The sequence below is a fragment of the Coffea arabica genome, chromosome 2e (assembly GCF_036785885.1).
Source record: "Coffea arabica cultivar ET-39 chromosome 2e, Coffea Arabica ET-39 HiFi, whole genome shotgun sequence".
In the NCBI taxonomy this organism is placed as follows: domain Eukaryota; kingdom Viridiplantae; phylum Streptophyta; class Magnoliopsida; order Gentianales; family Rubiaceae; genus Coffea; species Coffea arabica.
The window spans coordinates 61886485-61910102 of record NC_092313.1 but is presented as its reverse complement, the minus strand read 5'-3'; the positions used below and the strand labels follow the sequence as shown (position 1 = coordinate 61910102).

Genomic DNA, 23618 nt, shown 5'->3' with positions numbered 1-23618 from the left:
TAAAGATAATAATATAGAAAAAAACCTTGAAAAGAAAAAAATTAAACTTACTAAAATGTTGGAAAACAAGAAAAATTGAAATTTTCAACTTGTTTACAATCTGCTAAAGATAATAACCTGATAATAATGGTGAAGACTTGAGAAAATCTTGTTGTGGATATTTGGGTTAAAAATGGTTAAGAAGAAAAAATTGAAAAAAAAAATAAGAGAAGAACTTGATGTTTTAATATATTTTTTAGTCAAGTAGAATTCTCAACAAACTTAAGTACAGTCTAGCGGTAAGATTGTCATATTTAAACTTGGAGACTCAGGTTCGAATCTTAGCTACACCATTCTTGATATTTTGTTGAAGAATTTAAAAAACCGCCAGTTCACGGTTCTTAACGGTTCGTCCGGGTTTCAACGGTTCTCCATGAACTTCCGGCTTAAACATTAGACCGGACCGGTGACATAGCCGGTTCGCGGTCCAACCGGTCGAACCGGCCGGTCCGGTCCGGTTCTGAAAACATTGCTGGAAACAAGACTGTAATCACTAAAATGTGGCTGTCAGTTCAACATGATCTTTGTTCAGTACCATATCATCATTTAACATATTCCATCCCCACAACATCTACTGGAAAGAACAGCCAACAATTGTGAATTGGTATCTAAAGTTCCACCCACCATCAGCACATAAGAGCGGAGCAGAAAACAACAAACCGTTGTTGCTTTCTCAGATGCATTGCGTCCTATGTACTCCGTGCTTCTTTGATCTCTTCATCCACAAAAATCTATATCATGGACTTGGATGCCAGCCTGCTAGGTTAAACGCCCAAGTTCCAAATTCATATATAGACCTGATGTTGAATCCACAAACGCTCTGCTGCAGTCTCTTTAAACCTGCAAGTGCATAAAAGAAAACTTGGACATATAGGATTGCTGCATATGTATATACATTTTTTGACACATTATGGTATCTTCAGGACCTACTTTTCTTGAAAACAACAGATGAACAGTAAAGAAAACAAACAGCTCCATTATTGTATTAGTCATGTGTCTTCACCGCAACAAGAATGATTATCCAGCAAAACCATAAGCAGCTCAAGAGATTTATGAAGTATATATGAAAAACCTGTTTCAGAAATCCAAGACATCACCTAACCTACCCAAACCTTCCATCCACAACCAATTATAGATATCTGCTGATGATGTTCAATCTAATGTATGGTGAAATCCCTAACTAAGCATGTCTTAAAACTTTTTCTGTGGGCAAAAGGGGGGAAATAAGATTGGAGCTCATCTACTGACCATGTTTTGGAGGTCACCTATTGACTATGTTCTAATGATCTAGTAGCACATAGCTCATGTATGTAGTCAACCATCTAATAAGCAGTAATTGTTTCATGAAACAATGACCCATTGATCTTTGAAACCTATAATCTTAAATCTAAATCTGGAGCCGATGGTCAACACGAGTCATACTAGAAGAACCATACAATTATAGCTCTCAAGCCTCAGCACATGCAACAACATCAGAGGTTAGCTACTGCTTTTCATCCACAGATGCAGATTTACATCCATGGTTTTCATATTAAGATGATGTACATCTCTAAGGATGCTTCCAGACAAGCTCAATGATGAAGTAAAGCTTGCTATACACTTGCACATTTTGTCTCTTAATGTTAAAAAAGTGAACCAGAAACAAAAAGTAATAAAAACAACCAAGAATACCAATTAGCACATCGTAAAATAAACTCAAGCACCATCATTTGAACTTGAAAATAAGACTAGGGGTGAATATACCCCTACTCGAGCTTGACTCGACAGACAAAAGAGCATACCCGAATTTGAGCTTGAGCTCAAGCTCATCGAGTATTAAAAAAAATTGAGGCTCAAACTTGACTCGACCAATATTTGAGCTCGTTCAAGCCTCAACCAGTTCCCCTTCCCCACGCCCACCCCAAAAATATATATATATATATATATATTGGAACCTCTTTCAAACCAGACAAATTTTCTAGAACAAAAAAATCATCCAAGTTCTCAAAAGCAAAACAACTAGAGGATGAATTAAGCATCTCTCTCAACTGGAATATCCAATAAAAACCATATATGAAAGCAAGAAATCATTTGCAAATCAAAGGAAATTGTAAGCATGAACAATTGGTCCGTCACTGCCAGAAAAACTCACACCTACTTTTCAGATTATTAAGCATGAACCATCACTGCCAGACAAATCCAACCAGGCCAACAATCAAAATTGTATGGAAAATAAAGAGACACATCAGCATTCCAAAATTGACTTGCCACCAGGACCGTATCCATTGTCCCCCCTTTCACTATTTCCTTCCCACCACTCTTCTTTTTTCCATTCTTCAACAAAAAACAATCAGAAAATGAAACTCAACATCTCAGATTGAAAAAAAAAAAATCAATCTTGAGCTTTTGAGTCTGAGGATCTGCAGCTGAATCTGATGCTGTGACTCCTGCAAGCGGTGAAGATGAGCAGCTGAGGGTTGACATGCACTTGTGGTTGGTGCCAGTTGTGGGGGTGAGAACTGACAGGCTGAGCTTGAGAAACAAAGGGTGGTGGTTATCAATGGTGGTGGAGTGCTGGTAGGGTGAGTGATGAGCGTGGTGGTGGGTTGCTTAGGGTTATGAGTTGTGATTTGCTAATAGTCAGAGAATGATAGAGGTTAAAGTTTAAAGGTCAATTTGTTTTATTTTTTGATTAATCTAAAATGGAAAATTACCCCTTGACTATTCCAAAAGATAAGCTGGTAGGACATGGTAGGACGTGTAATTAATCTTAGAAATATTGATATTTAAGTAATTCTACAATTAATTCATAAAAAAATAGAAATATATATACAAAAGCTCGAAAAGCTTGACGGGCTTTTGAGCATAAGACCATCGTGCTTGTACTTGACTAAAGACTACACTCGAGCTCGACTTGAGTTTGGTCAAACCCAAACTCAAGTTGAGCATTTGAACAAGCTGCTCACGAGTAGCTTGGTTCGTTGCCCCAACCCCCCCCCCCCTCCCAAAAAAAAAAAAAAGGAGAATAGCAAACAAAAACACAATATGCTAATAGAACTATACCCACATGTACATTCAGGCACTAAGCTGAACAGCCTGCGGCTTGTTTATGTCCTCCTCAGACTGCAATCCTGGAAATTGCCCAATATCATGTCCTCTCAGTGGTTGGAACTCATTGCCTAAACCAACAGCGAATTCATCTGGACACTGCCCCCCACTTTGCAAGTAATCTGCTATCTGCATTGTCATACTGTGTTAGATTTTAGCATTTGAGAGAATCGATGACTATAACATCTGCTAAAAAAAATATCTTTCCTTTGCCCAGAAAATTACTCAGAGCATGTCCAGTAACAACAGATCAAATCAACACGTGGGTTGAATAGATACAAGTATTGGAATATTGACACTTCAGTAGAGTTGCAGTAATCTTAGTTAACATAATACAGGAAATTAACTGGTACGCACAAAGGAGGAACAAGAAAAAGAAAAGGAACTTGCATGATTAGCAAGAGCCATGCCGCTTAATGCTGCAGCTTCCAAGCTTGAACCCTGCAGCCAATCACCACATATGCCAGCTCTTCCATGAGGATCAAAGATGCATGGAACATTTGGAGTATTTAGAGGTAGAGCTGCACCCCTGCAAGTTTAGAAATTACAAAAATTTGATCTCCCAGAACACAGCAAAAGTCAATTGAAATTTTTTAAAACATGCAAAAATGCAAAAATACTCATCCGTGTACTAGCTAATGGATACCAAATTTAGTGCTGCGAATAGGTACAAGTTAAGGGAAAAGAGATTGATGTCAATTCTGTGTGCGCATAAAACAGAGAGAGGCTTTTATGGGTGGAGAGATGGATAGAGGAAGACAAGGGGTTTCAGAGAGAGAGAGAGATCTGTATCGGTACTTGTTACAGTCAACTTGTGAAAGTAAGCTGGTAATAATTAGTTACAAACATGTGTCTCCATGTGTAAAGGATCTGCATGGTATAGTTTCAAAATATTTGTAAAAAATTTGTCTAGCCTGCAAGTACTGGAGGTTAGCGTGTTTAGACGTCGAGCTTTGCTTGCCTCTGCATTCAATCACTTGACTTGAGATCAAGGTCAACCAGTACAATGTCAACTAAATAGTAGCTCAAGAGAAGCTATGTCTATTTGCAGCCAAATATCAAATTCTAGATGAGCTGTTTTACCTTTTATGACCATTTGGACAATTTGCACAAGCTTCTGAATGAACATTATTAATCCTAATCAAAAGCACCAGGATGGAATGAACATTATTTAAAAGCGTAATCACTACATCCATTAATAACACATTTAGCTGGATCTGCACATAAAATTGTCTTCTAAAAATGACTCAACAAAAGGACAGGCAAAGCTAGGAGCTCATGAAAAAACTCAAGTTGTCTTTTAAGAGAAATCCTAAGTGAAGAATATAAGAACAGACTAAGCAGCTTACTTGCCAGCTTACAACCATGGACCACGAGTACCTCAGCAGAATCAACCTCATCAGAAAATGATAGCAAAAGAAAACCAAATAACTGATGTGTGTGAGAGACCAGAGCATAGACATGGCAGAGGAACAAGAAGTAGCACCCAAGCAAAGGTGAAAATCTAGCCAAATTCTCAAGATACACACCAAAAGAAGGGGAAAAAAAAGTGCATCAAACAGTTCACAGCCACAGCTCCAACAAAATTAGTGAGCATCATTAATTACCACAATTGCACTCGACTGAAAATGGGTGTCTGGATTGAGCTTTTCGGTAGTCCTAGTGCATACTCAACATCTGCAAGCATAGTTTCCTTCACCCTCTGTGCTGTGGCAACTGGAATACTTTCCTGGCATAGCCAATAAATTAGCTCTTAACATATGGAACAAATCATTTCTTTCAAACTATCTCTTGTATTGGACATCAAGTTTACGTGCCCCACCATCTTTTATTTATATTTTAATAAAACTCGGGGCTGGCATAGCTCCCCCTATTGGGGTTTTGCCTAAAAAAGAAAAAAAAAAATTTCGTTCAAGTAGACCCTTAACTCTCTTCTACAATCTACTCAATGAAAAATGCAACAGGTTATGCATCTGTAATTCAGATTCCAGACAAGGTTCAGTTCCTTGGCCTACAGAGTACAATGTGGGAAAGATAAAAATCTTCTCTCTCTGGTTACAACTAACTCCCCCAATTTGCCGATAAAGATCAACAGCACACAAGAGAGACTAAAAGACCAACATAATGGTCTGTCAGTAACGAGGAAGAAGGAAGGTTATCAATCACAGCTAACCATGCACAGAACTAAGCAATAAATTGGCATCAGGTAAACTGCCTAAATGACCACTTTTTTAACGCTATCTTATTTTACAAACCCACCCTATGTGCCAACCAAGAATCTGATCTAGGTTTATGCTTCAACAAAATCAGGCATTTAATAAAGAAGTTCACTAACTTGTGGAACTTTGTTCTGCTTTCCAAAAGTAGCTGTGCTGAGAAATGTCCAACAGTGAGGGCCATGGCTATGAGAGCCTAAGAATTTCTTTGTGTTGTCAGCCATCCATGAGATGGAATCAACTCCTTTCACAAAAGCTCCTTCAAAAGGAAATGCAGTTGCACTGGCCGGGAGGGGTAATGGATCTTTAAAAGCTGCAAGAAGAGCCCAAATGGAACTCAGATTGAGCCTCTGCAAGCAACAGGGGTAATAACTCAAAAAAAAGGGAACCCAGAGCAGCAGAAAATTTCTATTTTAGTTTAACTCTTCCATACCTTCATTTGTCTTGCAATTAGTGGTAAGCCTGATGATGCCAGCAATCTATTTGCACATTTTCCTGCCATAACAAATGAGAAACACATATGGATGAAACAAAAGAAAAGCCAAATCACACTTAATGAAGCTACAAAGAACAATGAATGGTCTCTTTGTCTTGCAATACCCACAAAGTATATTTGTGATATGAAGGAAACGTATCAACAGAAAGCAAAAACTTTCCAAACAAAGCTACTGTATCAGTTTAACTATCAGATTGATACAAATGATCAGCGAATATTGCAATGCCCCAAACCCATGGACTATCCTGAGTAACTTTTGAGCTGAAACAATGGGTTCAAAATGGTTAACCCAAGTTATTCAATAGCCCATAGGCCCAGGCTTATATACTAAGCTTTTTCCTTTCCTTGAGTCTGGGACTCTTTGAAGCGGGGACTCACACTCACCCCTCCTTTTTGGACCTTTGCGTTCTCACAAAGGTCAGTCATAATCCAAACTATCCACTTAGTTGTGTGTAGACTCTAGAGGTGGCTCGTACAGGTTTTAGAGGTGGCTCCCATCCAACATGGCACTTAGCCTCGCAAGTTCTAGAGCGCCGCAGGCTCTAGAGGTGGCCCCCGTGGAACATGATACTTAGCCCAATACAATACTTAGTTCCTTTGCACTCCTTTGCATGGTCAAATCCATTATATCACTGATCCTAGGCTCACCCAATGCAAAAACCATGCGAGATTCGCACTAATACCATTTGTAAATTTATGGGAGGACATTTGGCGCTCAATTTTGTCCCTTAGTCCTTGTTCGAAGCTACCGTCTCTTTTCCTTCATTCCAAATGCTTTTGGATAAAAACGTCCCAGAAAACAAATTTATTTGCATATTGCAGCACTGACATGTTTCCAATTTGCTTCAGATTATAGAAGTCATTTTATCTTTCTTTCTTAAATCTCTTGAATAGCATTGATCAAGAAAAACATCTCTAAACTCCCATGTTATAGCATCTTCTTTAGCATCCATCATAGGCTCCACTGATCTCCACCAATTTTCTGCACCACCAATTTTTTGCATCACCAATTCAAAATGGAACTTGAACCTGAATATTGTTTGGAAAATTCAGAGCCTTGAACTTAGTCTCCATTTGGGCAATCCAATTCAACACCACATTGGGGTAAGGGTCCCCCTTCAAAATTTGGAGCATTCGCCTTGTGGAGTTTCTCAAAATAAATGCTTTGCATCCATTGTTGCTTTAACTGTTGCCGTTGCAGTTGTTGTTTATTTTGATTTTGTATCACTTGAGCCATAGCTTGTAAAATTGACCCCATTTCTACTGGCATACTATTACCATTAAAGGTTGTCTAGGTGTTGGTTGCAGCAGTTTGAGCACTAGCAGAAGCTTCTCTTGTTCTCTAAGTGCACCTTGGTCATCTATTTTTATGAACTAAGACTATCAGTGGGACTTCCATCTTTGCATTCTCTACCTCATCAGCACGAGTCTGGCTATTAATATCAGTATTTTTATTCTTTCCGGTCATTCACAAACTTGACTACGTTCGACAAGTTAAACCATTAGTATCTACAAATCTTTGAAACAATGCTTTCTATTCCTAAGCTATGTCTTAAATTACAATAGACAATTTATGTCTAATGTTTTAAGCAACCTTTTATCTGATACCGCTAAATGTCATGCTCCAAATCCGATAATTGTATTTAATAATATTTAACTTACAATTTGGAGTGCATCACCGGCATATCCTCCCCAGAGGATACAAATAGCAAATAGCAAATAGATAATCAAGTACATTTTTTGTAATCAAGTACATTTTTTTGTAACAAATAGCAAATAGAGCATACATTTTAAAAATCACAGAGACATGAAAGAGCCACTTACTGAATCCCTAGACCAACTCTAATTTCGTGCCAAAAGTCACACCAATCTGTTCTCATCTCCAAAAATAGTAAAACTACAACATTAACTATTGGCTCAGACCTCCTAAAAATAGTCAAATACATAATTTATCTCAATTGACTTGTGAACAAATGAAATCTAATGTCGAAACCATGCTGTCATTTGAAATATCAACACCGGCAACATTCCTTTGAAAATTGTAATTCGAGTTACATATATCAAAAAATCATAAAACTTGCGTCGTTGAAAACTGACTCAAAGCACTAACAATCTTTAGAAACACCTTTTAGAGATTCAAATCATAAATTGGTGTAAATCAAACCGCCAGTCACTGCAATTTCTCAGTCCTTAGCTGTGCAAGTTCTGATTTTTAGCCAACTTTACAGATTTTCTGGTATTTTTAAAAAATGAACTAGAACTTAAATTTTATACCGTCAAAAAGATTTTTGAATCTAGTTTCAAACGCAATTGATGACACTCAATTTCAACTTTTCTATACTAAATTATAGTTGATTTCCCAAAACTGCTCCAAGCTAACTGTTGTTACGGGAATGGTTGAATTTCAAAATGTTCTTGACTCTTAATGCTCCAAAATCTTTTTAGTTTTGTGTATATATTTACACTACATGCTTGATTATATTTTAATAGCAACATATATAAGAAATCACTCCAATAAAACTCATTACAGCTATTAAGTCTCATTTCTCCCAACTAGTGGCCATTAAGACCATCAAAATTTCGCACCTCAATTTTACAACTTTGAACTTAATATGTTTTAAATAATACTTCCTTACCACAAAATCTAATAGAATCAGGTATGATAGTCTCTCTTCACCTCTTTCTCCCCAAAACTCCTGATTCTTCTAGTACTTGGACAAAATTAAGGCAGCCCAAGATAGACAAAAGAGTTGGGCGGATTTTAAAAGAAGGGATCTTGAGTTGCAATGAATACTTAGGTTTGGGAAGAAAGGAAAGCAAAGCCCTCATTGTATCAGCCCTTTTGAAGTTTTGGAACAAGTTGGAGATTCGGCATATCGACTTGCCTTGCCTCCAAATTCGTCGAGGGTACTTAATGTATTCCATGTGTCTCTTCTATGAAAGTATGTGTTTGATCCCAACCATGTATTAGAATATGAACCATTGCAACTACAAGAAAATTTGGCATATGAGGATGTTCCTATTCAAATCATAAATCAGGCATGTCAAGTTTTCAGGACGAAATTTTTTTGTGAGGGTAAGATGAAATACCCCAAACCCCATGACCCAAATTGTGTCTCTCAGGATGAAACTAATTTATTAATTGGGGTCTTTTTAAAAGTATTAAAAGAAATGAAGGGGCAAAGTAGAAATAAAACTATTAATTGGGATGCACCGCTTTCGCTTCTTTTCATACCTTCTATTTGTGTGTTCCAAGAACTAGGAGAATCAGAAGCATTTAGGAGACAGATAGGAGAAGAAAGACTGTCATACATTCTATTAGATTTTGAGATAAGGAACTATTATTTAAAGCATCTTAAGCTCGTTATTTAAAGCATCTAAAGCATCTTAAGCATATGTAATTGTTTGATGATTATGTGCCTATTATGATTATACTTTGTATTTAAAAGTGAGTATTATGATGTTTGAGCATATTGGACTTGTTAAAATAAGTAAAGGATGCGAAAGGACTCTAGAATTGCCACATTTGAATATCGGTACAGCCCTCCCAGGATATAATAGTTAACAAATGGCCCTGTCATGGGAAAGAATAGTGACTGTAGTAATTATCCAAACTAAGTTTTTAACCGATATATGACCCTACCACGGGAAAGAATAGTGGTTTATAATGGTCCTGTCACAGAATATAATAGTAACCTAGCATATTCTTTAACTGAAGGTAAAGTGAAAAGAGAAAAGACTCCACAGATTATAATTAAAGAATAATAAAATATGAATTCATCTGTAGTTGTGCATTACATATGTAATATGCATGTAATGTGCTAATTGTGCTTGAATTCCACAAAATGGCTTTATTAAATATGCTATGTGATATTAATATACTCGATCCAGTAGATGTATTCGGTGCTCACCCACTTGTTTACTCTCCTACAGATGCGAATTAAGTCTAGCAGATTTATAGAATAGTTTTTGTGATAGAGTATGTTTTTAGAGTTAAAATTGCTAAAGCATAACCTACATGGCTTTTGTGCTCTAGTAATATACACATATATATATATATGTGTGTTACGAGTTTAATATGAAAAATAATAAGAGTGATTTTCTAGGAGTGGAACTTTTATAAGCTTATACTATGGTTTGTGTAATTATTTGGTTTGTATGAATAAATTCAATAGATAGCTTTGTATCCTACGGGGGGATATACGAGTCTTGCACTCCAAATTTTGAATTAAATATTTTTAAATACGGTTATCGGATTTGGAACGTGACATTTAGTGCGAGGCCTTGCTTCAAAGAGTCCCACATCAGACTTGAGGAAAGGAAAAAACGTAGTATATAAGCCTGGGCCCATGGGTTATTGAATTACTTGGGTTAATCATTTTGAAGGTTTCAACTCAAAGTTACTCGGGCCAACTCATGGATCCGGAGCATTACAAATGGTATCAGAGCAAACCCTAGGCCCTTGGGTTATTATATAATTTGGATTAACCATTTTGAAGTTTTCAACTCAGAAGTTACTAAAGCCAGCCCATGGGTCCGGAGCATTATAAATGGTATCAGAATCTCGTGTGATCTCTGCGTGGAGGTGGGGTGAGCCTAGGACTAGTGGTGTTATAGTTCCGACTACGCAAAAAAGTGCAAAGGAACTAAATACTGTGCGGGATTGAGTGTCACGTTCAACGGGGCCACCTCTAGAGCCCGTACAAGCCACCTCTAGAATCCACGCACGACTAAGAAGACAGTTTGGATTGTTACCAACCTCTACGTCCTCGTAAAGGTCCTAAAAGGAGGGGTGAGTGAGAGACCCCGCTTCAAAGAGTCGCACAAAGGAAAAGCCTTAATATATAAGCCTGGGCCCATGGGCTACTGAAACCATTTTGAACCCGTAATTTCAGCTCAAAAGTTACTCAGGCTAGCCCATGGGTCCAGGGCATTACAAATACTTTAGAAAGTGTTGGCCTCTCCCAACTCTGATTTCCTTCCAGATTTGAATCAAAGAGGTCATCCAGACATTAGGCATCTTCAAAATAAAAGAAGGCCTTAAACAGGCTTCTTAAATTTATCCTCCTTATGTTTGAAAAGATGTTTTTTCACCTTTAATCCACCCAATCTTTATCCAATCTAGCAATGAAAAGTTCAGAGTGCTCCGAATTCACAAAACATAACTTAAAATTCTAAGGAGAACAGGGAGATGACAATAGCAGTAGATGAAACTTGCTAGCAAAATGATTACCGTTATGTGCAATAACAATTGCATCAAACTGCCCGCAATTTTTTCCCTTCTCACTCAAGTGCCACATTCCATTAAATGGCTCAAGCGTACTTACCCAGCAAGGCCGCACCACATTAACCAAATGGGTCTGCATACATGTAAAACTTTGATCCTTACAAACCAATTTGGACATTGACAGAACCAAATACACACTTAAAGCTTAAAAGGATTAAGATGAAAGTTAATCTCCATGAGCAATTCACATTATCCAAGCAACATCAAAAGGTTGCCGACAACTAAATATAAAAGAAGTCAAGAAAAAAGGTTGCAGCCAATTTCCATCAAAATATGTGTGTTACATAAACAATAGCATTTGAGTTACAAAAACAATACGAGACAACTTCTCAACAATTAGTCCGATGCCTCAAAATTCCATGGCTAGAAACTAGGAGTGCAAGGCTTAAGCAACAATGAACAAATTTCAGAACTGTGTAGATCTCAGAACATGATCATAACAACATCTTACAGAATTCACTATTCATTCAGGAATCTACTGTATTAACTTAAACATATATAGAAGTACGACAGCCAAGGGTTGAGAATCTGCAAGGGCTTAAATAACCAATATCAGGGAAATTATGCCCTATGAGATCATTCTCAAAATAAGTTGCATCTCTTGTCACCTAATTCATTAGCTCAATCATCATCACTTAGTCTATACTATCCAAAGCTCAAGCACAAATGGAGATAGTAGAGATAGAGAAACAAAGGGCAGTCACTCCATTGCAAAAATGTTAATTGGCCAAGGCAGAAAGTATCCTAGAGGAAGTGAATGCAGTTCTCTATACAAGATTCTTAATTTTCAATCATCACCAGGTATCAAGACATTGTAGATTAGTCTCTTTCTAAACCAAGTTCTCATTTACTACTTCATCATTTGTTTCCATAGCATCTCCTTTTATATACAAGTTAGATACTTTAAAGCACAATGGGGATACATATATCGGTGGAAAAGTTCTTCTCAGCTTAGAGCACAGAACTTGCAAAGCAGGAGGATAAACATAAAACAATATTTTCTCTCCTTGTTCATGTATGGAGCATTGATAAGTAAGAGAAACAAAACTTGAATTTGCTATTACCTGAGATAGAATAGTATCTGCAAGAGGTCGCATTCCATTAGCACCTATATATCTGGGTGGAGAACTTGGAAGAGGAGTGAAATGACCACCAGCCTCAAGCTCACCAACTGTACCATGCCATTCCCGTACCAGCCCTTTTTCAGACCACAAGTGAACCAGCTTAGCAAACTCAGGATCAGTCACCGTAAAAAACTGAGCTGCATGGTCAAAAATCAAGGGCTCGGGATCGATAATTCTTGTTGCCATTCTTCCTCCCAGCCCATGAAGTCCCTAAATCATAATTGGAAAGCGTATACTTTTTTAGCACAGTCCAATATTAGTATACATCAACAGGGAAAATAAAATTCATTGTCATTTTTGAAACCAAAAACAAATTTAAGCTACCACTAAAATCTCAGAGAAGTTCAAGAGTCTATCTTTGTATTTAACAGCCAATAACACGTTTCCCTTTACATGTTCTTTGAGTTAGCAGTCAACTATTTCCCAATTCGTACCTACATTAAGGACTCATTCCATCAACAACTTGACTCCATTAAATTTTTAAAGTTTATGCAACTCTGCTCTGCACTCATGTTAATGTGGAGTACAACCTTTGAGGAAAAACACAAAAGCCACATGTCATGTTCTGAAGTAGACTTCCCATCCAAATGGTAAAATTGGTTTCCAAAATCATCCACCCCACAAAGAAATGTAAAACCAATACGAACTTCTTACAACCACAGGCATTCGCCACATTCATAGAATCACTGGCAGATATGCAAGGTCACCACTTCAAAGATTTTACGAATCACATTCTGTCCCCTGAATTTTAAAAGTTTTCATTTATTCTTGCAATTGTCCTCCAAAACTCAAACGTGAGAGTACTCCTCAAGTACACAACATTACTAATATTGCCCCCCCAATTTCTAGCTTCTGGTTCTGCTAAATGAATCCATTTTACTATTTCTTCCAAAAAATTGCAGTACAAAATTGAATTACTTTTCACTGCTAAAATCCCATAAAATGAAATGGGAATCTATTGGAAAATCAAAACGAAAAAAAAAAAAAAACTAACCGTATCGAAAACAGTGGAACGAATCCCTCGTTTCTCCAAGTAAAGAGCGCAGATGAGGCCAGCCATGCCACCTCCAATGATTCCGACCACGGGGTCATTTGACACCGGACCACTGAAATACACCTGTTCTTGAGAAAAGCTCTTCTTCAGAACTGACTTCCTCGAAGTTCCATAGGATGTTGAGGATCTTCTGCGGTTAGGTGCCCGTTTGGAATTGGGATTCTTAGAAGAATTACTCTTGTCCATGGGTGGTTTTCTGGGCTTCTTGTTGGGTGATGTTTTGGTACAACATTGGATTTTTAAGGTGATTAGTTTTCTGGGATTTAGGAAATCTGCAAGGAGTGAATTTTGGTTTGACAAGAATTGGTATTTGAAGGGATAAGGAATGAAATTGGAGTTGATGAAGTTTACGGTAATGGTGGCCATGGCTGATTTTAGGAGGGAAAGGGAGAGGAGAAAATTCAGGATAATGGGCAAAATTTGGTCAAATGGTCACTCACATTTGGAAATTATTGTACAGTAGTCTTTCATGTTTAAAAAATATTCTATTTAAAGCTATATAAAGATTCGTGAAATGTAATACTTAGGTCAAAATTGGCCAGTTTATCTAAATATAATAATTTTGAAATGTTAAATGAAAGTAATAGGTACATTTTCTTTCAGATCTAGAGGCATATAACATTACGTGCACTACTATATCTTTCGACATGAAAGAACAATTCATAAGAAGATTTTTATACATAAACGTTTTTCTTTTTAAGAAGAAATCAATTTACTTCAAATTTTGGCCCTTCAATTCATTGCCACGTGGTTTTGGGCATATATGTTCAAGAATAAATAGATTAATGAACCAAAAAAAATAAAGGTGGTAGAAATGGGATTTTGAGAAAAAACAGATACTCTATTTTGCAAATGATTAGACAAATGATACCATTTTGCAATGTACAGATACCATTTTGCAAAAATGATACCATTTTGAAAAAACAGATACCATTTTGCAAATGATTAGACAAGCAAATTTGCAAATGCCAATTTTCCCCCTATTTCTGTTTCTCAAACAAGTGGATTTCCAGTGAGGAAACGGGTCCATAGTGCACCTGATTTTTGTTTCTATTCATCCTTTCAACCACTCGAAATAAACACACACACACACAGCTACCTAAGGGGAGATCCACAGCAATAGTCAAAAGGTACCAACTTTTGACTACCACTGAGGACCTTAAGAACCACACATGAGCTTTACCACAAGTCGATGTAGGAACAAGTTTTTTGAGGGAAAGGAAACACTCATCTACAAGCCTAAACTCTCCAAGCTATTAACCTCTCCACGAATTTCTTGTTCTTTCAACCACTCGAAATAAACACACACACACACAGCTACCTAAGGGGTGTTTCTATTCATCCTAGTTACAAATATTTTGGTATCTGTCATCTGTAGTTTGCCAGTCCTATTATGTAATGCAAGCACAACCACCTAGGACACAAGACGGTAATTTACACTCCTTCCATTCCAATTATTTAGTTATATTTCAAAATTTCAACTTTTTAAAAAATTTTGATATTTACATTTTTCTTTTCAATCTTACCTCTACAAATTCAAAATTTAAATTTAAATAGTAACGTACATATATATGATTAGAAAAAATAACTATATTAAAAAGAGAGACTAAAATGTACTGTAATTTTTGCAACATAGCGAATATTTTGTAACATTCTAAGATGACAAGTATAACACTTTTAAGGGACGGAAGGAGTATTAAAACTTGGGTGAAACCTTAATACTGAACTAGGCATATTCACAACGACAAGGTCCACAAGGCCAAAATAACACTCGGACATTCCAAGCAACCGCAACAGAATCCTCCAACCACCGCCCTAGAATATCAGAACCAAATCTAAGAAGAAGCAGTGGAAAAAGAAAAACAGCAAACCGAAAGGAAAAGCATTTCCCCTTGGATTTTTCCTCTAACCACACATCATCAAACACCACTATAACTCAACATCATGCACCAGAAAAATGCAACCATCCAATGATCACCGCAGATTTCAATCCCCCACAGCCTTCGATATCGTGCATATGAGAACCAGAAAGTAAGCAACTAGACCACAACAAGATGATATTAACAAAACGTTTCCGGGGAGGTTTCTTCTATATAATGTTTACAGCAATATAAATTACACGAATATACAACTCAAAAGTTTAAACAACAATTCACCAAGTCATCGCAGTCAAGAAAGGTAATGACTGTCTCACCATGCCAATACTTCTTTGGCAATTAAGGAAATTCAGGACCCTTTTAGCTTCAAAGTGAAAAGGAAAAACAAAAAAGGGCAAATCGTTCATGTTTCCACAGCAATATCTGAAGCCACCTTCTGAATATGTGAATCTTTTCTTGCATCTTCCACAATAGCGTTGTCTGCGCTCATCTGGCCTGGCACAGAATAAGAAGTTTTTGTTGTCTCCTCAACCACAGTAATATCAGCAATATGATCGGGTACCTTTGTCATTTCTTCTACAACGGAAATATCTGTATTATTCTGTTGCACCACATCAGAAGTTTTAGATGTTTGTTTAACCTGTTTTGCTTGATCCTTGATTCTGTTGGCACCATTAAGACTTTGCCGGCTCTGCATGTTCTTATATTTGGTAGAGGTAGAACTGCCTCCTCTGTTTATTCCAGCAGCTACATTCCGGCCACCAATCACATCCTTGTTTTTGGGGGTAGTAGGTGTAGTACTGCCTTCTTTGCAAACCCCAAAGCTATGACGTTTTGTCCGAGCACAAGCCCCCTTTTCATCTGTGGATGACTTACATGACTTAGCAGCATCACTGCAGCTCTTTCTCCGACTTAGGTTTGGAGATTTGGCACGAGTTACTGGCAACTGGACTTAAATCCAACATATGTTAATCACACACAGTATAGAACCGGGATGCATAAAGTGTACAAATATTTTGCTGGAATTTACTATCACAAAACTAAACTGCCTTCAACATTTCGTGCAAAAGCTTGTAAATCAATAATAACTTTTTTATCAAAAATTGAGCTTTTCAATTTTATTCAAGCAGGAGAGCTAATGAATCCAAAGAATTAACCCTGACCTTCCCACCAAAACCTATCTCAGTAAAGTAAAAAAGGATGCTCTTGTTCTCAATAATTAAACAGTCAGTGGATTAGAGCTTTTTCCAAAGCTAAAAGCTGTTTTAAGGTGTTTTCAACTGATTATGGCTTCTGCTTTTAGCCTTATTTTAAGCTAATAAAATTATTAAAAACAAAAAGAAATGATTCTAAAACGCTGCCATTGCCATGCTTCTGAGAAGAGCATTTAGCTTTTTCAAAACAACTAAACACAATCACGTTTTCAATTTTTTTTAATAGATATTCAATTGTAAGCTGATAAGCTGTTGACAAAAAGCACAAAGGTGCTGCACTCTCCCATCCCATTAGCCTTTTACCTTGAATTTCAATATGGTCACTAATCTTGAAATCATTGCTTACCAATTCAAATGGAACTAACTTTGACATAGACATGTTATAGCAGAAGAGTTCCAAATGCTACATAAACTAACCATATTTTGTACATTTATATTGCAGTAGGAACACAAAAAGAGCTTGGAAATAGAAAGTGAGACATTCCTCACTTCTTAAAGTCACTCAAGACTCCTTGAGAAATAAGGTTATCCAAATCAAATTACCTTTTTCAGTTCAACCTTTGGAGGTGGTCCTTCACGATAAAAGCTAGGAACTGGATTTGCTTTGACAACCATGCTCTTCCTGAGCTGCTTAATGGCTGCTTCCGCTTCTTCCTATGTTTTACAGCAGACAAGGGAATTCAAGATTAAAAATAAATGAAAGATGAGATAGAATTTCATTAGGAGCATGGTTCAGTTCTAGCAAAGCCATACTTTAGTTCTAGCAGCATATTCAGCCTTCTCTGCCTCTAAAGCTTTGTGTTTTTCGTCTAACTTCGTGTAAAACTGAAACAGGGAAAAAAGAAGCCAAGTACAAAAACTGCCTTAAAAAAGACAAAATGTAGACAACACTCTAAATTTCAAGGGCACAAATTCGTTTTCTCCTTGAGATTGAAGAGAGGGACCCTAACAAGCCACAGAAAAAGTTAAGGATCCAATAAAGTACCTCCTTGCGTCTCTCAAGACGTTCAACACATCTAAATGTTGGAGCAGATGCAACAGTGATCTTAGATCTGATTGTCCGTATGGAAGTTGCAGCACTATGTGTGTCAAGGAACTACAACTAAGTTAACAGGTGAGATGCTCACAAACCCATCCCACTTAAGGGGATGAAAGCTGATTTCCCCAAAATAGCTTTGTAGTCAGTGATGCACACTAGATTCATGTGCTAATCTCGAATTAGAAAGTGCATTGTAACAAGTCAATAAAATAGTAACATAGCTCTAGTAAATTATATAAAATCATGTAACCGTTTTCATAAAATAAGACTCCACAAATGAAGCGGGTTAAAAATATTGCTATTCCCATTAAGGTGATCTCATAGTAAAAAAGGACAGAGTATCTTTACAAATATGACATGAATGGAGATGTGGACTTCCTTTAAGCCTTCAACAATGGTAATAACAGTGGTAACAAAATATAGTGGTCAAACCATGAAGTAACGAAAAAAATATAAGAGAATATACCTATTATACCAAGGAAGCTATTCACTGACACAGCCTCATTCTTTTAGTACACTTAACATATGAACGTCATGTAGGAACACAATTGTAACTCCAAAATATGACATTATACCAAAAAGACAGTTCTTGCTTTATATTCCAAGTTGTGTATGAATATGTGACTCTACATAAATATGTGCAAAGGAAAACGGGAAGTTGCTCAGAGGCAGGATACGAAGATGCCAGGGATAAATTATCATCTTCAGCATGATATTTCTGGTTATCAGTATCCACAATTTTTGTTGATGCCAAAGGAGATGTTAACTGCAAGAAAGTTAAATTATTATGAGCATCATGACTTTTAAAACTTGTATTACAGAAAAAGCTACTTAGCAATCGCCACAACTGTGCGAACTCCAAGCTCTTCACAACATCAGCCACATTATTACACATTTCATTTTCAGCAGCACATAAAAAATCTTAAATTGAGAATTATTGGCAATAACAAGATACTATTCGCGAATGAACATTATTTTCCTTGTAAGGCATGAACACTTGACCACATCAAACCAGAAGTTTGCTGTTTTACTTTTGCTGCTTTATTTTTTGTTAATTCTTACACATTATCGACTCTTCTATTTTTGTCTTTTTTATTTTTCCAATGTCACTTGTACAAATCCGCTCAACAAGCAAAAGCCAAATCCAATATTTTTCAGATGACAGATTTCCCATTGACTGTAAAACAACTCAAACAATCAGTTACACATTTTTTGAGCTTGTGAGAGTGGAGTTTACGCTCCAATTACTCATAGAAACCAAGCAAGCTGGTGTTGATGCACATCCACACACACCCATGAAGATGCTTGTGAGAGTGGAGTTTACACTCATAGAAAGTGCATTGTCTACCCCTTCTTACCTTGAAAAGGAGAGGCACCCTCTCTCACTGAAGGTCATCATCTAAGGCCCAGATGCCAAGATATGCCATGAGAAAGTTTAAAAAACACTAATAAACAAGAAAACATATTGGAGTAAGAGAACGTGTAACCATACTTCATTTATACAAAAGTTTTCCAATTATACCAACTCTTCCTTCATTCCTGAGACTTTGTACATAGACACTCATCATATTCCGAGAAATAGACATTGGACAACTCGATCAATTTTTAAGAAGAGAATATCTGGCCCAGAAATTGGTGTTACTGTCTAGATAGCAATAAAATGCAAAGAGGTGAAAGAATAGATATAATGTAAAATCATCAAATAGTGCCTAATGGTAAAGAATTTAAGTACCTCAGATTTCTGTGTAGTCATCGGCGAATGTGAATCATTAGTCTCAACAGCACCATTTATACCTGTATTAGTGCTTCCAGCTCCATCAGCATCACTTGCACTATAATTCTGCTTCTCATTTGCAAGACTAGGTGAGTGTGGAGCAGGGGGACTTGTCTGTAAAGTTCCTCTAGCTGCAGAAACTGATGTCAGCTTAATAGGTGAGCTTAACTTCTTCTCAAGAGCCTTTAAAGACTCAGCTTTCTGTGTTTTCACCTCTGGCAAACCAGGGTTGAAGTTAATGCTCTTAACACCAAGAACATCTTGCTTTTCATGACCATCTTCAACAACTGTGCCTTTTGCACTGTGGTCCTCCACCTCAGAGGGATCTCTTTCAACTGCAATCTTTGGAGCAACATAAACAGACATATGGTCAATACCATTTGACTTTGGGGCATTATCGGGCTTCTTGTCAATCCTTAACCCGGTAACATCCCTCCCCATCTTGCTGCATGACAATAAACCCAAGCATCATAAACTTCAAGTAGTGCCATCATCTGATATAACATGCTAAAGTACATAATGAAGCACAATGGAAAAGCGTCTGATTCACAAAGAGAAAAGATGGTATAAAACACATGGCTCATGTGCAAAAATGCAGGAGTTCACTCCTACATAAAAACAAACGCACTATAAATCCACCCAATCAAATTCGAGCTTTCCAATTCTGGATTATAGCTAGAATTGTAACGATTCACCAACGAAAGAACATTATATAGTCGAACATAAATCATTGACCATATCCTCAGAGAATAGTCAGCAAACCCCAAAAATTACGTAAAGTTGATCCGGAAACTAATTTACTACACATACAACTTACAAAAACATAAAAACAAAAGAAGCAACATCAATGAAGGAGTTTTCTATTTGGTTTCACCAGGCTAGAGAATTGCAAGTTCTTGGGCAACAAAAAAGACCAAATAAGTTCTATACCAATCAGCCTCATAATGCTAATCTATTTTTTGAAGATTGTTTCACATTAATCTTGTATTCTAACTTCTACAGTTTTAATATGTTCTGCCAATTAAATTGAAAACGTATTTAGCTTTAGAACTTTTTTAATTCTGATCTTTTTTCCATTCTGAAGAACAGCTCCATCATTGCAATAATGTTATATGCCATATGAACACCCTTCCCCCCCCCCCCAACAAAAAATTTCAAGGGATATTAGCCAATAAAGAAAGTAATGAACTGCAAATCAGTCGCAACTCAAGGTTATCTCCACAATGGCTTTTTTTTTTAAAAAAAATCTACAGTAATCTACAGTCAGACATATGTATAGTCATAACACCTATTCACCACAATCCATCTTGCATAAGAGAAAGGTTAAAAGACAAAGGATGGAAGAAAAGACAAAGAAACTTTCAGATCAGCTGTTCAAGTTAAAACATATGCAACAAAAAGGAGAAAGATAAAGGTTCCATTCACAAAAATAGTTACAATTACGAACAGAATACAAGAAGATCAGTTTTTACCCATCACTAACTTTCAAAAGGAATCAGCTCAAACAAAATACTCACAACCTACCACCTAAAATTGTAAAAGAGGAAATCCTATCCCCAAATTAACATTCAAACCATCACTCCATCAAAATCCCTCCAAAATTTATACACACCCAAAATCTAGACCTCTAAGAAACAGCAAAAAAAAAAAAAGACAGATTTTTTTACTCCTACCCCATTCAAATGCTGAGATTTGCAATTGAAAATCCCATCAAAACCTCATAAAAGGGAGGCAAATATATAATGACACAAAAAGATACATGAAATGAGAGAATCATCTAGACCTCATAGCAACAGCAGAAAAGACAGATTTTTTTACTCCAGCACACAAGCTGAAAATCCCATTCCAAATTAAGAAAACAAAAACTATCAGAAAAGAAAACTTGAAAAACAACTACTTTCACATACATGAGAGAAAGATAGAAAGCAGAAGAAAAGATTAGCTCAGCCTTAGCTGAAGAGGGTTTCCTCAGAAAACTCCAAAAACATGCAGATTCAGATCGAGAGCCCACATTTCATTTTCAGCTGCACAATTCTTGCAATTTCTAAGCTTTACCAAAAAAAAAAAAAAGAAACATAAAGATGGGGGGAAATTTCTTACAATTAGAGAAAAAACTCCTTCTTTTTCAACTTCAATTCAGCTATTTTCTTGCTTCCGATCTGACAAGATCTCCCAAACAACGTGAAACCAACAACGAATGGAAAAACGAAAACAAACGAATGTTTTCTGTTTCACAGATTTGTGTGGAAATTTTTTCTTGTTTTTCTAATGTGAGAAAATATTCTTTGGTTCGTCTCGAATCTCGAAACCGTTAATGTCGGGCTATTGTTGCTTACATGAATTAGTTCAATTGTTTAATGGGTTTTGTTTTTTTAATTTTTATCGTTCTTGGTTTTTTTTGGTTTTTAACGGCGTTAGTTGACGGTGGTGGAGCGGAAATATTGGTGGTGAGGAATTCGCAAGTGTTTCTGTTTGGTGAGTTTGAATTTTGAAATTTAAAGGACATATTTTGTGAATATTTTGTTCTTCTTTCTCATTTTCATATTATACTTCGGAAAGACACGCCTTATCTTTGAACAAATTAAAACAAAAATTAATAAGAAAAAGATATTGAAATTATCTACGGATTGTGATTTGAAATAGAGTTCTTCCTTTTTGTACAATAATACGTGAAAACGTTACAATTGTTATAATAAATATAAAATGGCCTTTTTTCATAATTAATTATGTAGATTACTATTATTGTACCTGCTGTTGTGAGGTTAAGAAAGGGAATTTAAAGGTGATAGAATCCATCAAACCTTGACTTCATTTAAGTAGCAAGATGAGAGATAAAGATAGGAGGAGGTAGCGTTACATTGTAGGAAAAAATGAAAAATGATTTCCTTTTCTTGTTAATATCCAATTTGACGACAAAGTTATCACAAATGAGCTGTTAGTTATATACCGACCTTGTTTTTAAATATGTCTGAATACTTAATTTCAACTTTTGATTTTTTTTTTAAAAAAATTATATTGTTGTAAACTCAACTTAATTTTCTAGTTCGATTTTAAAATTTTTTTATGGCCCAAGAATGGTGACAAACAATTAGACCTTATACTGCCATTGAATCCTAGTTGTTGACGTAACAAAAATATCTTTGCAAAACTTTAATACAATTATTAAAACGACTAAAGTCCATTTATGTAGCATATTAGGGCAATTCGGTAATTAATTAGTCAAAACGAGCTTTTGCAGCTTTTTATTTTTCAGAATACACACGTGTTCATTTAATAGTTCTTTTAATAGCAAACAAGAAGAATTTATCATGAGAAATCTGATTTTTAAAAAATAAATCTTGTAAAATTAGAAGCAACTGAGAATAAGCAAATATTAAAACAATCCCACATTTGAGAGGGAAAAGAAAAGGTCACAATTTCTTCTCTAAAATACATATTTCTCTATTTAAAAGGCAAATGTATTGAGTTTCACTTAGGATATATATGAAAACAGTTCATATGTCTAAACCTTTTTAGTTTATTTATTGTAAGCCAAAGTACCAAAAATATGTCTTGTTAGTTGTTACATATTGTGATTCGTAACTAAATATTGTATGCTTAATTTGAATATGTTTGGCACCAAGCCACCAGCCAAAAAGATAAGAAGGACGTCTAATTTTGAACCAAAAGGAGAAAAAGAAGTGCAAATTGATCCTTTGATTGTTTTTCTTCTTTCTTTAAAGTGTGGTTTGGTGTCGGAATCTAGTCATTAGATATTAGCTTTTTCAGCTCTGCGGATTGTTCAACGCTTTTGACAAAGAGACAACAGCCCCTCGTAATCCTTTTGGACATTTTGTCGGAGATTCTTCAAAAGCGACATTTATCGTATTCAAATATTTCAACCGAACGGCTGGCTGCCCTAACCCTTAGCCCTCAGCCTTTTCTCAAATTGGGCCTAATATTGTAGGATTTCATTTTTCAGCCAAATCAAATACCAATTTCCTCAAAATTTCAATAAACTGTTTGAAAATTCTATCGTTCTCAAGGAAACCAATATATTGTCTTTTTTTTTTCTAAAATCATCCAATATGATTTGATTTACATTACTGTTCTAATAGCAGATTAAACATGTACCAGAAATTACAGATGTGACAGATACAATAGATTTACAAAAAATTTCGAAATTGTCTTCTCGTGATATAAATCGCTGCTGCACCATTGTCTTAATTCAAACATAATGATGTCTGGTTGCAACAAGATTCGGTAATGTGGAAGACTACATCCTAACGTGCTTGTCGTTAATATAATATTAAAGTCTAAAACTCTTTTTAAACATCCAATGGCAAACATTAATAGCTAGTTTGGGAGTTTATAATAGAAAAGAAAAGATGAAAAAGCTTAAATTAGAAAAGAAAAGCAAAGAAAAGAAGGG

The 23618-nt window shown here is 36.2% G+C and overlaps 2 protein-coding genes across 4 annotated transcripts; both read right to left on the bottom strand.

Annotated features, from left to right (window-relative positions):
• Window positions 1-266: 266 nt before the first annotated feature.
• LOC113732622 (uncharacterized) lies at window positions 267-13773 on the bottom strand. 2 transcript variants are annotated; one of them, XM_027258537.2, is made up of 9 exons: window positions 13244-13770; window positions 12190-12459; window positions 11072-11198; window positions 5776-5837; window positions 5462-5692; window positions 4734-4855; window positions 3517-3655; window positions 3086-3255; window positions 267-879 (listed from the first exon to the last, which is right to left on the bottom strand). In XM_027258537.2, the coding sequence occupies exons 1-8, from the start codon at window positions 13667-13669 to the stop codon at window positions 3094-3096; spliced, it is 1539 nt and encodes a 512-aa protein (XP_027114338.2). In that variant the 5' UTR covers window positions 13670-13770; the 3' UTR covers window positions 267-879; window positions 3086-3093. The 2 variants fall into 2 exon arrangements, with proteins under 2 accessions (XP_027114338.2, XP_071936756.1); XM_072080655.1 differs by lacking the exons at window positions 267-879; window positions 3086-3255 and adding an exon at window positions 4210-4263 and having other exon boundaries at window positions 3454-3655; window positions 13244-13773.
• A 1590-nt stretch (window positions 13774-15363) lies between these two features.
• On the bottom strand, window positions 15364-21659 carry LOC113732621 (uncharacterized). 2 transcript variants are annotated; one of them, XM_027258536.2, is made up of 7 exons: window positions 21308-21659; window positions 19166-19652; window positions 18111-18199; window positions 17380-17473; window positions 17148-17219; window positions 16938-17048; window positions 15364-16126 (listed from the first exon to the last, which is right to left on the bottom strand). In XM_027258536.2, the coding sequence occupies exons 2-7, from the start codon at window positions 19646-19648 to the stop codon at window positions 15584-15586; spliced, it is 1392 nt and encodes a 463-aa protein (XP_027114337.2). In that variant the 5' UTR covers window positions 19649-19652; window positions 21308-21659; the 3' UTR covers window positions 15364-15583. The 2 variants fall into 2 exon arrangements, with proteins under 2 accessions (XP_027114337.2, XP_071936754.1); XM_072080653.1 differs by lacking the exon at window positions 21308-21659 and adding an exon at window positions 21115-21224.
• Between the last annotated feature and the right edge of the window lie 1959 nt (window positions 21660-23618).

Coding starts and splice junctions, on each gene's coding strand:
- LOC113732622 (XM_027258537.2), bottom strand. CDS start 13,669: ATGGCCACCATTACCGTAAACTTCATCAACTCCAATTTCATTCCTTAT. Junction 5,838..11,071: donor AATTGTTATTGCACATAACG/GTAATCATTTTG, acceptor TTGTTATGGCAG/GAAAATGTGCAAATAGATTG. Junction 5,693..5,775: donor TAATTGCAAGACAAATGAAG/GTATGGAAGAGT, acceptor TGTTGCTTGCAG/AGGCTCAATCTGAGTTCCAT.
- LOC113732621 (XM_027258536.2), bottom strand. CDS start 19,648: ATGGGGAGGGATGTTACCGGGTTAAGGATTGACAAGAAGCCCGATAAT. Junction 17,220..17,379: donor GTCTTGAGAGACGCAAGGAG/GTACTTTATTGG, acceptor TCCCTGTTTCAG/TTTTACACGAAGTTAGACGA. Junction 17,049..17,147: donor AATATGCTGCTAGAACTAAA/GTATGGCTTTGC, acceptor TGTAAAACATAG/GAAGAAGCGGAAGCAGCCAT.